Source organism: Lepidochelys kempii, chromosome 10, assembly GCF_965140285.1.
Source record: "Lepidochelys kempii isolate rLepKem1 chromosome 10, rLepKem1.hap1, whole genome shotgun sequence".
Classification (NCBI taxonomy): Eukaryota; Metazoa; Chordata; order Testudines; family Cheloniidae; genus Lepidochelys; species Lepidochelys kempii.
Window position 1 is genome coordinate 57,894,912 of NC_136389.1, and position 14,875 is coordinate 57,909,786.

The following is a 14,875-nucleotide window of genomic DNA, read 5'->3' on the forward strand; positions in this document are numbered from 1 at the left end:
GCCTTTGTTTACTGGACACCAAAAAATAAATTAAAACAAAATAATTAACATTGAAGAATTTTAAAAGCAGGCACTTATCTTGAAAAAGGAGCTCATCAGTGGACTTGCATCAATGTAACACTGTGGTACTACCAACTTTTTAGGGCCAGATTCTGCACCCCTTACTCATGCTGAACGGACACCAATAGTCCCAATAAAGGCAATGGGACTGGGTGGTGTAAGTGTTGCTCAATGCAAGGGGGTTGCAGAGTCTGGCCCATAATGCATTAACTCCACATTTTCAAAGTACTATGAAGGGATTTAATTAGGTAGCTCTCATTATTATTAATTACATGACTAAAGTCCTGCACAAAATCTTAGGAACTCTTCTTATTTCCTTGTTTAATGTGTTCATTATTATTTATTATTTCTGTTGTGGTAGTAGCTAGAGGGCAGGGCCCCACTGTACTTACAAACACTTAAAGAAATGGCCCTTGCTTCGAAGAGCTGATGTGTTATTGTGATATCGTTATGGTTTAATACAATGGTGTTCCCTAGGCCCCTCAAAATCTGTATGTTGTATCTCGTGAGGATTTATTGGTCTAGGTAAAACAGTTAATATATACATTTGTACTGTTTCTTTAAGAACTGAACGCTCATGCCAATCATGAACCTACTGTCCTGTTAACAGGAAGTTCTGCAAATGATCTCAAGTTACTGAACAGAGCAGACCATTTACCCTACTGTAATAATAAGTATTCAATAAATCTTTTTAAGACATAGGAAGTCGTGTGCCCCTCAATTCGTAATAACAGCACGGCCTTACAAAGGATATGAGAGAAATGTTAGATGTATGAATTGCTTTACTGATAACTAATGAAAACATTTTTCTTCTTGGTACAGTAATTCTGAGGCAATTCTCTACAGAAATTATCCATTACAAAATAGCCACGCTCCTGGACATTGAGAGGAGAGTTCACAAGTCTTGATGTTCATAGACAAGGGCCTGATCCGAAGTCCAATGAATACAGAAACAGTTTTAAAAAGAAGAAAAATCATGACCTTTATTTTTCTTTAGGCCAGTAGTTTAAATAGTCTTTTGTTCTTCACCAGTGTGCATCCTATAGCAGACTGAATTTATCTGAGGTCTCTTTCAAGAGACAGCACAGCTTGAGAAGAATAGGTGGGAACAGGAAACTAACAGAGGCAAAATTATTAGCCAAGCCATAAGTTAGAAAGTAAAATCATTAAGAAGCACATACAGACTCTCCCATCTCGCAGGGTCCTAGAGCCCAGGCTCCAGACTGAGCCTGCATGTCTACATCATAATTCAACAGCTCCTTAGCTCTTTGCCTGAGCCCCACAAGTCCAAGTCAGCTGACATGGGCCAGCTGCAGGTTTTTAATTGCAGTGTATACATTTCCTCTGTCAATCCAGTAACTTTCAAGAGCACCAAATTAATTTAAAACTATTGGAAAATATATTCCAGCACTGCTCCATTTTTCCACAATCCAAGGAAAAAACGTAATCTATGGAGATTAAAGGGTTGCACATTTTCTCTGCAGAATGGAGACAGGAAGACAGAGCAGGGAAAGAGAGCAGAGATAGACTCAGAGAGACTTTTTCTAAAGTCCACAAATGAATGCTAACAATTACGAAGAACAATGCAGATTTGATGAGCTTCTCCCAGAGCTACTGTTTGCAAAAGAAGCTGTTGAGACTTGATAAGCAGCTTATCCATGTCCTTAGCACTCCTTTTCAATGTGCCTGTTGATTCAGCTCCATTTTATTAATTTCTTCCAGATTTATTTTTTTTCCCTCTTTTCTTCGATGGGTGATTGGTTTTATAGAATTCATTGTTCTCTCTGAATAAGAGTGTGATTTTCTTTTAACATTTCATAATATTTCACACTGGTATTTGTTTGTTGGATCCAAATGATTTGTTATCTAACTTAGGCCTTGATCTTGCAAAGACATATATGCAGGCGTAACTAAGCATGGTGTGTATCCCTGTTGAAATGAATGGCGTTACTCACAGTGTGTAAAATTTAGCATGTGCAAACCTTCACATGACCAGGGACTTCGCTTTGTATAGCCAGGTTTCCAGAGGTGAAAGTATGATAAGCAAACCGCAGTTCATCTGAGATAAGCTGCCAGAAGTCTGGATCCTTTTATATATTTTGTCTGCAAAACTGAACTGAAAAGCCAATAAGAACACATTTGCATGAGATCCTATTCACAAACAATATCTCAGCATTTTTGTTTTCTGTGCTGAGAAGAAACGAAACAGACCAGAAGCAGGAGAAAATGAAAAATAATGCGTGAGGCATTTATCTGAAATATTTGGCAGATGGGGAGGTTTAATTCAATTTAGCGCAAATATTGCCAAAAATTTGAGTCATCTCTCAGATTAATTAGAACAATTCAACAGTACCTAGTTAACAAGCTATTTAATAGTTGAGAAAAAATTCCACAGAAAATAGTTGGTTTCACATCAAAAGAAGCGAGATTTTGAAAATAAATTTATTCATCCAAAAAAGGGAAAAATCAAACAAATTTCCAAAATATAGATGTTTGTGCCCAACAGCAATACTATGTTTGTGTGAAATGGTTGCAATTAAAACCACAAACTACACAACTCACTTGGTTGCAGGTTTTGCTATAGAATCGAAAAGAGAGACCATTTTTGTCTAGAGACTCTCCAAGGTTATGAATCTGGCTCAGTTTTGAGACCAACCGAGTTAATTTGGTTTTGCTTGGAAATTGTAAGAGGTACATGAATTTTATGTGAAATCAGGAGAAACTCTTGAGTTTTACATTGAGATACTGTGTACAAACTCTAGATTTAAAGCAAAACGTAAGGGGTTTAAACCCATGCATCTCAAAAGAGAATGAAGTATACACACAAACATCTGCAAACTAAAACGTCCGAGTTTCTACTGAAGCTCTTATTACTGGACCCTACCAGAAAGCATATACCTAGCTTTAAAAGCCAGGGTCTGGTACAGTACAGCAATTCTTTTATTCCTAACTTTCAAACATCTCACCTGGTTAAAAAAAGTCTGCATGAACAAGGATAACTTGTATACAAAATTCCAGTCCAATGTAAAATAAGAGAGACAAGATATCTTGCCTGCTTACACTCAGACTCCAAATGCTCCCACTTCACGGTTTAAAATGAAAATATTGACAAAACCTTATTATAGCTCCAATTCAGAAAAGCACTTAAGTACCAGATTAAGTCCCGATGACAACAAGCATATCTCCAAATACTCTGCTGATCTGGGACCTAAAAGTACATCAATGGGTGCCATTAGGATATATTTACACCAACAAGGAAGGAGACCGCTAATGCCTTGAAGCAACAAGCTCCCAGACACAAAATGTCATTTTTGAAAGAAAACAGAACAAGCAAAAACATTCAGTTAAATGAGTTCAATGCTTCACTCTGTTTGAGCTGGAAAAAAGGAGACAAGTACAGCGTGGAAGAGGAAATGCTTTGAAGCAAATAGCCAATAATTCTGTTAAACTTCATCTAAAGTATTTTTTCTTGTATCAGACAGTCCTGTTGGAGAGGGCAAAGGTTTTTAAATGTTGTTTCTGCAACCTCTACAAATGCAAAAAAAACAAAATATAAAAGACAGTACTTGAACAGTATAGCATCTCAGATGTTCTGACTCTTTCTCCCTGACTCTCTTGAGAAGTCTACAGTGGGGACTTACGCTGATTTTGCATTCATTGATTAGAGTTTTCACATTATGTCTCATGACATTTTGTGGTGTCCCTGAGATCTTTTGGAAAAGCTTCTCTAGATCATGTTATCTCACAGGAAACCTAAATATATCCATTGAGAAATTTCATAAAAGGAATAAAAAACTCCTGCCATCATCACTGTATGTTGTTCAGCTACCATCTTTCCTTTCTGAGTGTCCTTTATAGACGTGGAACTGCATTCATTTTGCTACCCGCTTTAATTGAACACTAAAGAGGAAGGGCAAGGAATGTGATATGAAATTGCTGCCCCTAAATTCTTAGGCAGCAATTTCATATCACATTCCTACGTGGCTCCAGGCTCAGACTTACAATAGTGTGAAAAGTATGAGAAGTTAGGAAAAAATAATTTAACCAAGTCATGTTTAAAAAACACCCTGATTTATCCTATGGGGAAAATATATATTTTCAATAGATTTCATAAAATATCTTATGTGAGATTTTATACACTGGCAGCTTTTTCATGTTATACAGGATTATCTGGGTTCACATCCAATGCTGACACTGCAGAGTAGTACTAGGGAGTATGGAGGGACTAGAAGTATAGCCGTTTATGACAGCAGTATGTTTCTATCACTGGGGATAGGGAGAATAAGAACAGTCTACATAAAGGACTGTGTTTTTAGAGGCATGCTCCACATCTTTTATACATGTTCATTGCTGATGCTGCTATATCCTACCCACCTAGGAATCCCTCCTCTACTACTGCCACTAAAGGGTACAGATACCAGAATAATAAAGGGGAGAGTTAATTCTCCTCTCTCTCTGCTCTTGAAATGTTCCCATTGCTCCCTATTCCTGTAAGTCTTGGTTCATTTCTTACTCCTTTTATTTCCAGTTTGTTTGTCTTGATCCCAAAATTACCAAATGTTTTCTAAACAACAGGCCCCCTGAATTTGAATATCAGCCTATTTGCTCATCCTAAATTGCTTTGCCACAAGAAGTTTCAGCAAATGACATGTCACAGAGAAAGCAGGTTATTTTTCATTCCATTTATCAAAGTGGTTGGCAGTTCTCATTTCAAAAAAGGTGAAACAAAAATAAAGACTATGGGAAAATGTTAATCTGTATCTAGATCATCATAATAAACTGCCCTTAAAAACCAGTTCCGGTTGACTGTCACCACCTCCCCTTAAAACTTGAGGATGGTACAATATGGAAAAAAAGATAAGTTGGACACACAGGATAAAGATTTCAGTGCATAGAGGTGCACGCAATGATTTTCTATTGGCGAGCACAGATATGAAGACCAAATGGTACATAGAATCCACCCACACTGTTAGAAATAAATTGTCACAAATCTCCTTCCACACCCACCTCCACTCAACCACAGGACTGACTCTTCCCATCTCATCCCCCACTCATCCTCCCATTCCAAATCCCATCTTTCCTCTGAAGAATCCTCCCCAGTCTCTCCTCTTGATCCCCTCCAGGTCTTCCCAGTTTCTCCTCTTCTTAACAGACCTCCCAGTTCCCAGCGCCTGTTCTTCCTTCTGTGCCCCAGTTTCTCTCTTGGCATGCTCCCCTTGTTTCCCCTCCCCCTTCTTGCAGTCTCTCAGTGACCACTCTTCCCGTAAGGCCTGATGCTAACGCCATCTCTCAATTCACCACCATCACCACGAGACCGGAGTAGCTCCCTCTCTATCTAATGCTGATGCCAGCCTCTAGAGTAATAAGCACAGCAGTAAAGAGGACTCAGTAGCCTCAGGGGGTTGCGGGGGGGAGCATTCATTGGGTCTTTCAGGGAACATTAAAACCTGTGAGGAGGTAACCCCCACTGTGGCAGAGGTGCTGGAAGTACTTTCTGCCCCTTTTCCTGTGCAGGAGAAAACAGGAGAGAGATGAGCAAGTAACAGCAGCTGGGCTGTGGGCTTGCACATTCTATTCACCAGGGGAAATTAAAGGGCCTCCTGCAGAGGTGGTGTCCAGTCTGGTGCACTAGAGATGCACCCTTAATCCACCATTAAATGAGTCAAGTAAAGAGAATGCATCAGTCACCAGGAAGTATGTTGGTGGCACATTTTGTTACTAGCTCATTAAGTAATTGTTGTGACGAGTACTCATCATCCCCTTCAGTATTTGATTCTAGTTGAAAATCCACAATACTCATTTATTTTATACTGTGAAGCCTGGTTGGTTTCTCCCCATGCCTGTCAATCCCATCACTTTGAGGCAGAGATGCAATCAATTTTACAGCAACTACAGTATCACTGGCTTGTTGTTGTTTGAATTTAAAAAAAAAAAAACAATGTACAGAAAGGAGTTTTCAGGCTAATGATAAATGGATATTTGCCTTTTCCTCTATTATTTTTAATTATACTCGATAACTCCAGAAGAAATGACAGTTCTGTAAAGTTCACTGGCTGTTGGCCTTTAGTCATTTGGGTATCCAACTATTTGCACGCTGGTTAATGTTCATTTGGGTTTGGTCTACACTTAACAGTTTTGCCTGCATTGCTGTTGGTTAGGAGTGTGGGGGAAAAAAATCTTGCCCCTCATCATCATAGCTATGCTGGCAAAAGCTCCAGCCTATATGCAGTTATATCAGTGGCAAAGCCTCCCAGCATAGTTTATTTCATTCAGAGAACTGGTATAAGTATAGCAGTAAAGGAACTCTTTTGTTGATATAAATTACATCCCCATTAGGAGGATTTGCCAGTACAGCTATACTGGCAAACCCTTTCTGGTGTAGACACAGATTAACATATATGGTCCAAATTAATTCCAGGAATAACTGCATTGACTTCAGTAAGGCTACATCACATATGTCTATATTTTTAAAGCCCTTAAATGTAATTAGTTTTGTTATAAACAGCACCTTTAATTATTAAAATAAATAATTTTAAACGTCTTTCATCTTTTCATGCTATTTGTTTGCTTTCTATATTTCAGCTCAAACAAATATAGACTAATTAGTTTTCTTATTGTCTAGCTAACCAGTTCCCTGTCAATTTCACTTTCAGGTTCTCATAATGCTGAAATGGGTTAAATGCACTGCAAAGGGAGCACTGATTTGCCTTTTTTTTTTTTAAATGAAACTTACTTTTGGAATTAAATCAATATGGAAATACTCTGATTGGTCTTAGGTTTTAAACGTATTTGTACAAGAGGCACAGCCTATGGAGGCGATCACACTGCACTGTCAGAATTCCTGCAGGGGAAGGCACATACTCAAGCAGGAACTCTGCAGCTGGAGGCCAGGTTGGAAATGAGATCAATAGTGTAGAAAGCTTTTTTGAAGTCTATTTGGAGTTCAGCTAAGATACTTTGCACCATGTTGAAGTCTGCATTTGTAACTGTACATACTTACATATTAGACCAGAAGAGGTGGCAGCCAGATTTTCAAGTGCTCATCACCCAGAGTGCTGAACTCTTTTGAAAGTCTGGCCCCAATAAGGAGTGCTGAGCTCTTCTGATAATTCTGGCACTATCAAGACAGGAAGGCACAAAAAGATAAAATCTAAAGTAAGTAAGTAGGTGCAGAAAGCACACACGGAGAGCCAGAGAATCCAGTCGGGGCCACTCTTCCTCCCCAGCACCTCTCTGGACCCAGAACTGAGCTGAGAAGCCTCCTCTAACCTGAAACCTCCTCTAATCTGGAGGCACTAGGACCCAAGTGATGCCTCTCCTCCTTTCCCCTCTTCTTCCTCCCCCCTATGTGTCCTTAGAGAAGAACTGCTGAGAGGAACCAGCCAGACACTCCATCTGGTAGGAAAGGCTGCAGAAGCAGCCAAAGCAGGGGCCTTCGGACATTCAGGGAACTTTCTACAGTTGAGTGGACTTCCTCTGCCTGCACTGATTGGCTGTTTGCTCCAACCCTCTCCTTCCCACTCCCTTCAACTCAGTTTCCATCTACATCTGCCCCTATTACTCTCTTGTCCCCTGCCCTGTCCCCCTTTCCTTCAGGGTGCTCTCTCCCTTCGTTTTTCTTTCCATTTAGCTGATCACCTCCTAATTAAGCCCACCCTACTCCCCAAAAATATGTGGAACTAACATGTTTGCTGTCATCCTATTGTTCATTATGCTTCTGTTTAACACTCCTTCCCCCAGCCAGTGCTTGTCTTGTCCATTTAGATTGTAAGCTCTTTGGGGAGGGGCAGTCTGTAACTCTGGATTTGTAGAGCACCTAGCACCATGGGGCCCCATTCTTGGTCGGTTCTTAGGCACTACCATAACAAACAGTTATTACAATTACCACCATCGCTCTGTATACTGTCCAAAAGGGAAACTAGTACCATCTACAGTACTAGTCTACTGCTGTGCCTGTGCGTCTAACCACATCACAGTTGACCTCTCCCGATAGTATGTGCCCATGCAGGTGCAGCCACAGTCTGTGATTAAATTCTGCATCAAATTTAACCTGCCAGTGCCTCTTCAAATTCCCTATTCCAGCCTACATAAAACACCCATCCTTCCCTCCCTAATGCACCTAGAGACACGCTGTCTGTAATTTCTGTCCTCCTATCCAGTGTCCCACCAGTTCTACAGGTTGATGCATCATCAACCCACAGAACTCATTGCCAGGGGATGCTGTGAAGGCCAAAAGTATAAATGGGTTAAAAAAAGAATTAGATAAGTTCATGGAGGATAGGTCCATCAATGGCCATTAGCCAAGATGGTCAGGGATGCAACCCTACACTTTGTCCCTAAACTTGATTGCTAGAAGCTGGGACTGGAGAACAGGGGGGGAAGCATCACTGGATAAATTGCCCTATTCTGTTCATTCCTTCTGAAGCACCAGACACCAGCCACTGTTGGAAGACCAGATACTGAGCTAGAAGGACCATTGGTCTGACCCAGTATGGCCATTGTTATGTTCTCATGTGCCATGTATTAAAACTCTTTTTTTTTTAAAATAAATTTAAATAAATAAATAAATAAATTTAAAACAGCCACAACTAGAATATAAGTGACAGGTTTACTTGTTGGCTTTAATTGCACAGACACAAACAGTTGCCTATTACTAGCTACACTCATGTCAGTGAATAATAAATCTCACGCTGGAAATACCTACCATGATTCCCATTTAGGTCTTGGAAATCTAAAACTTACACCCTAAAAGTTATATTTATTAGAGACTAGGAACATTTAAGCCTGCACAGTGTACTGACCTTTTGATAGTAAATCAACAATGACCAGCTTTTGCCAATCGGCAGCTTGTAAGGAAATAAAAAAATAACAAGCTATCTGTCATATATAATCCCATCAGTTTATTTAATTCTGCTGCTCCTAATGTTTTTTACTTTGAACATCTGCTGGAGACATTATGGCATTTAGAGGTTAACTATTAGTTTTTAAATAACTAATCTCTTTACTAAATGACTTTAAATCTAATAAAAAGGAATGATGTGGTGAACAGTAAAGTATAACCACCTTGATATCACATATCAGTGACCTCATGTGGTACATTCTAGCTATTCATGGGATTTTTCCCAGCAGTTTTGTCATTTCACAAATGCAAATATAACAAACTCTGCACAGGAATCACTTCATTCACCATTGATATGCAACCAGTTGTGGCATGGAACACAGCCGCTAATTAACAGCACACAGTTACATAAAAGTTTAGGACAGGATATGAAGAATAGCTGATCTAAATTAAGATACAGGAGCAATGTAAAATGCAATTACCCAAGATGAGATTTTGCCAGATACCCCACCACCAGCAAAAAGTGCCATGAGTTCTTTAACAGCCACTGTAATCAGGATCTTTGCTTTACATCTCTTTCAAAAGACAGCACTTTCACACTGGATCAAAGTATAATTAAGGATTAGAATAAAGCAAAGAAGAAACCTTGACTCTTTCTTTGAAAGCGATCTGTTCTGAGAATTGGTAGGTTTGTGACTATCTAGGAGGTTGAGTACATCTCAGAAAGAGACTTAAATTTGACATAGCTAAAATCTTGATTTATTTTTTTTAAAATGAATCCATCAAAACTTGGCTTTGGACTGTCTGAGTTACCCGTGCTTTCCCAAAGAAGTTCCACCATCCATTCATCACCGCCATATTTCCATGGCTAAGTCAATTGGGTGCAGTAATACTTAGCCTCTTAAAGAAGTAGCATCCTGTAATATTAAAGACTTACCACATCCATGATCTGCATGAGGCTAAGAGTGAAGTAGACAGTAAGCGGCTGGGAATCATTGGCCACAGGCCTCTCCAGAGGATTGTAATTCTTCAGCAACTCCTTATAGAGCTTCCTCTGGAACTCTCCTTGCAGGGACACTTTGAACAAGTAAATTGTTTGAATAAGTAAACTGATAAATACTTAGGAATCTACTGTCAGCATTATGATGTAAAAGAATGCAGCATTCAGAGATGCTTTCCACTCAGAATCTGCTCCCATTAGCCAAATCAGGCATTATGTTACCTTTTAGTTTATACTTCCTCCTTCCAAGAAATTCTACCATAATCTATGTATTACATCTGTTCCATTAATTACCATACCAAACTCTTATCCCAAAACCTTCCACATAAACTTCCTCATGGCTGGACTTTACTAAAACTAGACAAGCCATTTACAACACACACTTTGCTTCTCTACAAAAGAAAAAGGACACTAAACTGTCTAAACTACTACATGCCACAAGGGGCCACCGCAATGGTTCCCTCAACCCACCCAGCAATATTGTTAACCTATCCAACTATACTCTCAGCCCAGCAGAAGCAGCTGTCCTATCTTGGGGCCTCTCCTTCTGCCCCTCCACCCCCACGAACATGATACAGTTCTGTGGTGACCTAGAATCCTATTTTCGACGTCTCCGACTCAAGGAATATTTCCAACATACCTCTGAACAACATACTAATCCACAGAGACCTCCCTACCAACACTACAAAAAAAAAGGATTCTAGGTGGACTCCTCCTGAACATCGAACTGGACTGGACTTCTACATAGAGTGCTTCCGCTGACGTGCACGGGCTGAAATTGTGGAAAAGCAGCATTACTTACCCCATAACCTCAGCCGTGCGGAACACAATGCCATCCACAGCCTCAGAAACAATTCTGACATCATAATCAAAAAGGCTGACAAAGGAGGTGCTATTGTCATCATGAATAGGTCGGAATATAAACAAGAGGCTGCTCGGCAGCTCTCCAACACCACTTTCTACAAGCCATTACCCTCTGATCCCACTGAGAGTTACCAAAAGAAACTACAGCATTTGCTCAAGAAACTCCCTGAAAAAGCACAAGATCAAATCCGCACAGACACATCCCTGGAACCCCGACCTGGGATATTCTACCTACTACCCAAGATCCATAAACCTGGAAATCCTGGGCGCCCCATCATCTCAGACATTGGCACCCTGACAGCAGGATTGTCTGGCTATGTAGACTCCCTCCTCAGGCCCTACGCTACCAGCACTCCCAGCCACCTTCGAGACACCACTGACTTCCTAAGGAAACTACAATCCATCCTGATAACACCATCCTGGCCACTATGGATGTAGAAGCCCTCTACACCAACATTCCACACAAAGATGGACTACAAGCCGTCAAGAACACTATCCCCGATAACGTCACGGCTAACCTGGTGGCTGAACTTTGTGACTTTGTCCTTACCCATAACTATTTTACATTTGGGGACAATGTATACCTTCAGATCAGCGGCACTGCTATGGGTACCCGCATGGCCCCACAGTATGCCAACATTTTTATGGCTGACTTAGAACAATGCTTCCTCAGCTCTCGTCCCCTAATGCCCCTACTCTACTTGCACTATATTGATGACATCTTCATCATCTGGACCCATGGAAAAGAAGCCTTTGAGGAATTCCACCATGATTTCAACAATTTCTATCCCACCATCAATCTCAGCCTGGTCCAGTCCACACAAAAGATCCACTTCCTGGACACTACAATGCTAATAAACGATGGTCACATAAACATCACCCTATACCGGAAACCTACTGACCGCTATTCCTACCTACATGCCTCCAGCTTTCACCCTGACCACACCGCACGATCCATCATCTACAGCCAAGCTCTGCGATACAACCACATTTGCTCCAACCTCTCAGACAGAGACAAACACCTACAAGATCTCTATCAAGCATTCTTACAACTACAATACCCACCTGCGGAAGTGAAGAAACAGATTGATAGAGCCAGAAGAGTTCCCAGAAGTCACCTACTACAGGACAGGCCTAACAAAGAAAATAACAGAACGCCACTAGCCGTCACCTTCAGCCCCCAATTAAAACCCCTCCAACGCATTATTAAGGATCTACAACCTATCCTGAAGGATGACCCAATACTCTCACAAATCTTGGGAGACAGGCCGGTCCTTGCCTACAGACAGCCCCCCAACCTGAAGCAAATACTCACCAGCAACCACATACCACACAACAGAACCACTAACCCAGGAACCTATCCTTGCAACAAAGCCCATTGCCAACTGTGCCCACATATTTATTCAGGGGACACCATCACAGGGCCTAATAACATCAGCCACACTATCAGAGGCTCGTTCACCTGCACATCCACCAATGTGATATGTGCCAGCAATGCCCCTCTGCCATGTACATTGGTCAAACTGGACAGTCTCTACGTAAAAGAATAAATGGACACAAATCAGATGTCAAGAATTATAACATTCATAAACCAGTCAGAGAACACTTCAGTCTCTCTGGTCACGCGATTACAGGCATGAAAGTTGTGATATTACAACAAAAAAACTTCAAATCCAGACTCCAGCGAGAAACTGTTGAATTGGAATTCATTTGCAAATTTGATACAATTAACTTAGGCTTGAATAGAGACTGGGAGTGGCTAAGTCATTATGCAAGGTAACCTATTTCCCCTTGTTTTTTCCTACCCCCCCAGACATTCTCGTTAAACCCTGGATTTGTGCTGGAAATGGCCCACCTTGATTATCATACACATTGTAAGGAGAGTGGTCACTTTAGATAAGCTATTACCAGCAGGAGAGTGGGTTTGTGTGTGTGGTGGGGGGGTTGGGGGGGTGAGAAAACCTGGATTTGTGCTGGAAATGGCCCAACTTGATTATCATACACATTGTAAGGAGAGTGATCACTTTAGATAAGCTATTACGAGCAGGAGAGTGGGGTGGGAGGAGGTATTTTTTCATGCTTTGTGTGTATATAAAAAGATCTTCTACACTTTCCACAGTATGCATCCGATGAAGTGAGCTGTAGCTCACGAAAGCTTATGCTCAAATAAATTGGTTAGTCTCTAAGGTGCCACAAGTACTCCTTTTCTCTTCTCTTCCCTGACTCTCAGTAGGTAGAACTTCTGGTTGATGTGTCTCACCTTTCAGAATCTGCCACTCTGACCAGTTCCCCTCTTTAGCCAGGGAGAGCAATTTCCAAACGTTAAGATCAATGTGTCAACATTTGCATCCTTTGGATCAGGGATGAGAACTAGTGAGATGTAGCAGTTTTTAATGGATGAAATACACTGCTCATAATTTGATACTTGCTGTAGCATTGCTGTAACTAGAAAAACAGAAGAATGTGATATACCTGAAAATGACGGAATAACCAGGAGATTACAAGGACAATCAAAGTACCCATATCATTGGACTGTAAACTCTCTGGGGCAGGGACAGTTTTCTTGCCCTGTGCTTGAACTGCGCCTAGGACATTGGGGTCCTGGTCCATGACTAGGATTCCAAGGCTTTACAGTAATACAAATACTAAATCACACCACCGGGGAAATTTTATCATCTTTGTGCACCTCAAAGCTCCATATCATTCTAGAGAAGACACTGATTCTGTCATTTACTTTTGGTGAGAGAGAAATCATACCCCTGAGATGGAAGTATGGAAGAGCCAATACAGGAGAGAATTAGAGAAAATGGAAATCCACAACACTGTAGGAATCAGTCCTTTTTGTGTTTGACCTGTGTGTCTGTCCCCAGCCCAAACCAATGTTGTCATCTGTCCCCCACCTCCCTGCTTATTTCCTGATCACCAACCTTTTGTTCCCCACACAAAGGACTCCCAGGTCCCTACCCTGAGGAGCTTACTGTTTAAAAGCCAGGAGTATGTTTCCCCTCCCGCTCATCTTTTAGCCCCTACTCCTGCCAAGGGGGTAAAAACCATTGAGGCTGATCCCAGACAGTGATCTGGGCTAGGGAACAGTTTTCATGCCACTGGTCTGAGCACCAATGCAACAGCAGGATGTGGGGAGAGGGAACAATCTGGGGGTGGGCATCAGTCCACCCACCACTGCAGAAGAGTCCTGCAGAAGACTCTCCAAAAGGATTTAAAGGCAATTGTCTTTCTTCCTAACCCACATGGGTATCCCTTACATGCCAGCACATTAGGGATCACATCCCCTCCTCTCAGCTTGCCAAACACTGCTCATGGCTACCTGTTGGGCTAGGGGCAGTTTGCAGAGCATCTGCACAGTGGCCTCATCACCCAGGCTACATCTGATGACTAAGAACCAGGACAGTAAACTCCAGCCCGAACCCTGTGGAGAGAAGGGGCTAAGCAAAGGATGTGTGGGCAAGCAGAGCCCTCAGATACACAGCCACAAGGGGCAGAAAGGGAAAGCGAAGCACAAAAGTCCACTCACCATGTACGAGCCCCACAGCCACGATCAGCCAGACAGTCAGCTCCCGGAGTCCCATCCCCAGCCTCGCTAGGGAAGTGCAGCAGCTGCAGAGCCCCAGACCCAGAAGCAAAGTTCAGCTTGAGCCCCAAATCAGCCAGGCAGCTGCCGAAAACAGGCACTCAGAGCAGGATAAAGAAAGGGAAAGAGACGCAGAGCAGAAACTAGAAGGCAAGTGCTTGGTGGCACACAGGGCTGAGAGGTTCTGGGGGACGGGGTGTCAGGAACAGGGCTCCAGCTCCTCTTCCTGGTCCCAGCTCCCTTCCTGGGCTGGCCCCGGATCTCTCCTTGAGATGCTGCCAGCTCAGGCACAGCACAGGAATGCTAATGACTGCCCCCCTCCCTCCACCTCCTCCTGCACGTAATGGCTTTCCCTACTTTCCTTAATCCTTGTAGACCCTCAGGCAAGGGCAGAGGGGAGGCAGAGACGTTGCAGCAGCTGGAGAAATGCAGCCCGTTCAACGGAGCAGCCCTAGCTTTATAGGGCTGTGTGTGTGAGCTAAGAGCGGATCTCACTCTCCACCCTTCCCTCCCTCCATGGCTA

The 14,875-nt window shown here is 42.0% G+C and overlaps 1 protein-coding gene across 2 annotated transcripts in view; it reads right to left on the reverse strand.

The window, feature by feature from the left end:
- The window catches only part of CHRFAM7A (CHRNA7 (exons 5-10) and FAM7A (exons A-E) fusion), a 117,385-nt gene that overhangs the window by 80,846 nt on the left and 21,664 nt on the right, over positions 1 to 14,875 (reverse strand). The window contains exons 1-2 of one of the 2 annotated variants that reach the window (XM_078854649.1): positions 13,024 to 13,353; positions 9,837 to 9,976 (exon numbers count right to left, since the gene is read on the reverse strand). The exons of the other annotated variant lie outside the window; for it this stretch is intronic. Of the exons in view, the coding sequence (XP_078710775.1) occupies positions 9,837 to 9,854 (18 nt within the window). The 5' untranslated portion in view covers positions 9,855 to 9,976; positions 13,024 to 13,353. Of the gene's footprint in view, positions 1 to 9,836; positions 9,977 to 13,023; positions 13,354 to 14,875 lie in introns of those variants that run through there. 2 annotated transcript variants of the gene reach the window in all.